Source organism: Copadichromis virginalis, linkage group LG8 (genome assembly GCF_057382275.1).
Source record: "Copadichromis virginalis isolate Kocher_CV1m ecotype Utaka linkage group LG8, C_Virginalis_male_GT1.1, whole genome shotgun sequence".
Classification (NCBI taxonomy): domain Eukaryota; kingdom Metazoa; phylum Chordata; class Actinopteri; order Cichliformes; family Cichlidae; genus Copadichromis; species Copadichromis virginalis.
Window position 1 is genome coordinate 6,558,311 of NC_140625.1, and position 4,169 is coordinate 6,562,479.

Genomic DNA, 4,169 nt, shown 5'->3' on the forward strand with positions numbered 1-4,169 from the left:
TTTTTGTGTGACGTTTCATTCTGCTGTGACACATGACTGACAGACACACACACACACACACAGTGGAAGGGGGGGGGGGGGGGGGGGGGGGGAACCAAAAAAAAAAAAAAAAACCACCAACACACTCCACCCATCTTCACAGCCATGATAACAAAGACAATAACAGATCAAACTAATTTGAAGTTTACTGCCAGTTTTAACCTTGTTACCCTTTGATAGGGCAGCACCACAATAGCCATTCACACACGCTAAATATTAAAGACAAGTCTGCATATAAGAGGTAATAAATAAGTCCATATCCCACAGATCATGTTCAACTGTAGTTTATTTTATTAAAAAGACCGGGGTGCAAATATGAAATTAAAAAAAATAAAGACAAGCATATAATTTTTAAGCATTTAATACAAACTTAACAATATAAACTATTTCAGTCCCTCTTGACATGTAAGACACTGACTCAAAATACTTTGTTATACCTTAATGTTTTTGTTTTTTTATCAAGTATTGCACAATGTAGGTACAAAATTAATATTCATACGATTACATTTTGTCCATAGTATAGCAAAATCTTTTAACCTCTTAACAGAAAATACAATTCATCTTCCAGAAAAAAGCAAATATTCCTACACTTTACTTCCACCACTAAGGAATACTCTGTACACAATCTTCAGAATATTTGATGTATAGTTTGTTTTTTTTAAAGATGGATTTCTTTAACAATTATCTTTTTAAAAAAAGAGAAAGAAAAATAAGGAAAAGCTGCTGCAGCCATCACAGATCACTGGAGTAGTAAAAAGATATAAATGCAACACCATGTCATAGAAACAATATATACTCTGATATCTTACAAACTCTGTACTAAATTAAATTATACAATTAGAAAAAGACCAAGTAACCCCACTTAGAAGTGCCAATTCATAAAAATCAGCCTTGTCTTACTACCTGTAAAATACTGTAAGAGGCCAGAACTTGAAGCTTGTATTTTTTTATAATTTTTTTTAAACTTTATTTTAAAGTTATTTTCCTCAACATAGTAAAAAACTTTGTGCTTGGTTGGCAAAAAGAAATCAAGAAAAACAATGATGCATGTTGAATTGAAGTAACCAAGCTTGGATGTGTTTGTACAACAAGCTTTTAGTAGAAACTAACTCAAGGGGGCGTGGTCAAAACACCCTTGGGCACATGCGCTTTATTGACTAGACACTACATCCTTAAAGTCCAGTTTCTAAGTGTGCGTTTTGTTTTTCCTTCTTTTTGAGCCACCGTCATTCATAAATAGCATCTTCTGATGATGAGCTTAGTTAGCCATGACTGGCTGGAATTGCTGGTTAGAATACTGCATGTTGCTCAGACTGAAGTTGAGGCCATCCATAAGAGACTTGTCGTTGAGGCTTCCGTAGGCTGCAAACATGTCAAAGGCATTGTTGTACTGCAGTGGGCCAAGCCCCAGGGAGCCCTCCCCGGGGAACACTGCTCCAGGGCTGGACTGGCCCTGGAGACTGGGGAACACAAACTCCTTGGCGTTGGGAGAGAGAGCAGAGGCTTTCTGCTGCTGCTGCTGACTCAGGCCGAGCCCGTACAGCGAGTGCATGGAGGTGGAGATGGCTTTCTGCTTCAATAGGGTGTTGACATTCAGACCAAGGTTGTTGGTAGGGGAGGTGCGAGCCACCTTGCTGCTACTGCCGCTGTTGCCGTTACTGCGTCCGCTGCTCTTCATCTTAGTGGAGCCAAATTTGGTGGCGGCGAAGGTGGCAGTGGTGAAGGTTAAGGGCTGGGTGGAGCGTGGCATAAAAGATGGGCTTACCGCAGCAGACTGCCCAAAAGGAGGGGAGGGGGAGCTGGACTCTGAAGAAGCCCCGACAGGGTCGCTGATTGGCATGAAGACCTGGGCCTCAGGATTAAAGCTGTTCTTGATCTCCTTGTCCAACTCTGAGCCATTTTCATTGTTATCATCCACATACAGCACCTTAACCGGTCCCTTTTCCCCGATCTGGTAGGAAACCTCAAACGGGTCAATCCACACGCTAAGGTCCTGAGGAAGATTATTCCGGACGTCTTCGATATCCAGCCCACTCTCTTTGGCTGCCTGCTCCACCACGGGGTCCACCTTCTCCCCTACATGGATGCACCTGAACCCTGACCCTTTGTATGGCTTATCCGGATACCAGTGGCCTTCATATTTTTTCTTCAGCTGCCTCTCAAGCTCTTCGCCAAAGATATTTACTCGTCGTCGAGGGAGTTTGTTGTATAAATAGGAAATAATAAAGTTGAGGGCTACTTGAATTTCAAGCTGCATAGCTGCTTTCAGTGGCAAGAGGGCTTCTTTTACTGTCACAGGTTTGCTTTTTCCTCCCACAAAGCGTTGCAAAAACCCTCCAAGGCAGCAGTGATGAGTGTAATGAAAAAGCTCAGCACGCCTTGCCGAAACAAATATACGTCCTGCAGCAGAGTCGAAGTCAGGACCCTGAAATGGAAAGAAAAGGGGACGCGTTATAGATGTGCAGCTGTTCACAGCATAACACAAGCAAAGCAGTTATCAGTTTGGGCCCATTTAAAAACAAAACAAAAAACAACATTTTAATCACTATCCACTTCCTCCCCCTCTCTGCACAGCAGTGCTGGCATCGCAGCTGTACAACAGCTATAAATACATACAGGCCACTGACTCAGATGGTGTCAGCAGTGCATGCTCCCCAGCGGTCTAGTGTGACAGATAAGTGCACCCATGGTTGACCTCTGCAGAGGGCGGTGGATGTAATGGCAGGTGTCAATAGTGAGACGGATTTTCGATCGCTTCCTATTCGCACTGGACATGTTTAGACAAACTCCAGCCTTCTTTAGTTGGATAAGCGTCATTTTAAATAACCCAGCCGGGCTATTCCAGCACTTTCATCCTTGCTGAGCTACAGTAGGTAGAGGAGCACGTACACACTCGCGAGGAGAATTGTTACATAATCATCATTCAAAGTCTAACCACGGCCATAAAACCCTCTGTTACAGCAGAGCAAGAGCGTACGTGACCCTGTCAGCGCTGTATACACAAACTGTCCGCTTCCTCACCCCGTCGCTCTGTCGCTGTCGTCCACCTAGCATTAGCTGGCCAACTTAATGATGGGTGTGAACTGAAATGTGGCAAGCTAGCTATCAAGAAAGCAGATAGTGTTAATGTTTAGCTCGCCCAGCTGCTTATCAGCATTACCTCGCGCTGACATCGCGTGTGCCAACCGCAAGATATGCGCACAATGAAAGTCGATCGTAAGAGGCAGTCAATGTCACTGTTAACGGCAACATAAGATGGAAATTGGCGTTTTAGCCGGACTCTGGTCGACACCAAGCGGTGTAGCATTTTAATTAGCTAGGAAGCTACAGCTCGCATACTCGACAAAAATACTTTCGTTTAATAACATCACTGACTGCGACACTTAGAAAACTAACAAGAGATATAGGAGGAGTGATGCACGGCTGTGTCAGAGATCGAGAAATTGACGTTACGTTAATATTTACCTTACATGGAATCAGCAGGTCCTTCTTGCACGAACCAGAGTCCGCTCCAGGAAACGCTAGAATCTACACAGCTTCTAGTGTCACTTTTTAAAGAAGATAGAAAATATTGTAGCGCTCCAGGCGATTTTCTTTCTTCCGTGGGGTTACAGTTGAATTCCGATTTGCAGGCTTCCAAGCTTACTCCCCACAGCCTGGGAGTTTTTACAACTCTGCCCTTTAAAACTTGGGCTTGTTTGTTTTTATAGTAGTCCTCCGCCACGGACATGGAATGGGGTGGTGATGCGGCTCACAGGGGTCAACACCCAGTAACGCGCTTCTATTGGCCGAGCGCTTCGTCGTCATGAACAACCACACCAACTAAAGCTGTGACTGGATGATTTTGTGTTCAGTCAAACACAGGGTTCTATTTACGGTAGTGGTTTGCCTTTCATCTGTTATGGACTACTTTATCGGAGAAAGGGTATTAACTAAAAACCATTTGAAACCCGTGCGGAGAAATATGATTTTTTTTTTTAAACAAAAACTATTAAAAATATAATACCTGCATGGCTGAAAGGTAAAGAACTGACACTGGCTGTCTGTTTTATGTGACATATGTTCTTGAGGGTTCTACATTTCAGTGATTGTGCTCAGTTGTGCATAAAACGTACTGCTGGTTATATTTA

General features: G+C 43.3%; 1 protein-coding gene across 2 annotated transcripts; it reads right to left on the reverse strand.

Annotated features, from left to right (window-relative positions):
- Nucleotides 1-307: 307 nt before the first annotated feature.
- On the reverse strand, nt 308-3,751 carry tob1b (transducer of ERBB2, 1b). Of its 2 annotated transcripts, none has more exons than XM_085465514.1 (2): nt 3,510-3,751; nt 308-2,464 (listed from the first exon to the last, which is right to left on the reverse strand). In XM_085465514.1, the coding sequence occupies exon 2, from the start codon at nt 2,294-2,296 to the stop codon at nt 1,298-1,300; it is 999 nt and encodes a 332-aa protein (XP_085321640.1). In that variant the 5' UTR covers nt 2,297-2,464; nt 3,510-3,751; the 3' UTR covers nt 308-1,297. The 2 variants fall into 2 exon arrangements, with proteins under 2 accessions (XP_085321640.1, XP_085321639.1); XM_085465513.1 differs by having other exon boundaries at nt 3,505-3,751.
- Nucleotides 3,752-4,169: the final 418 nt, after the last annotated feature.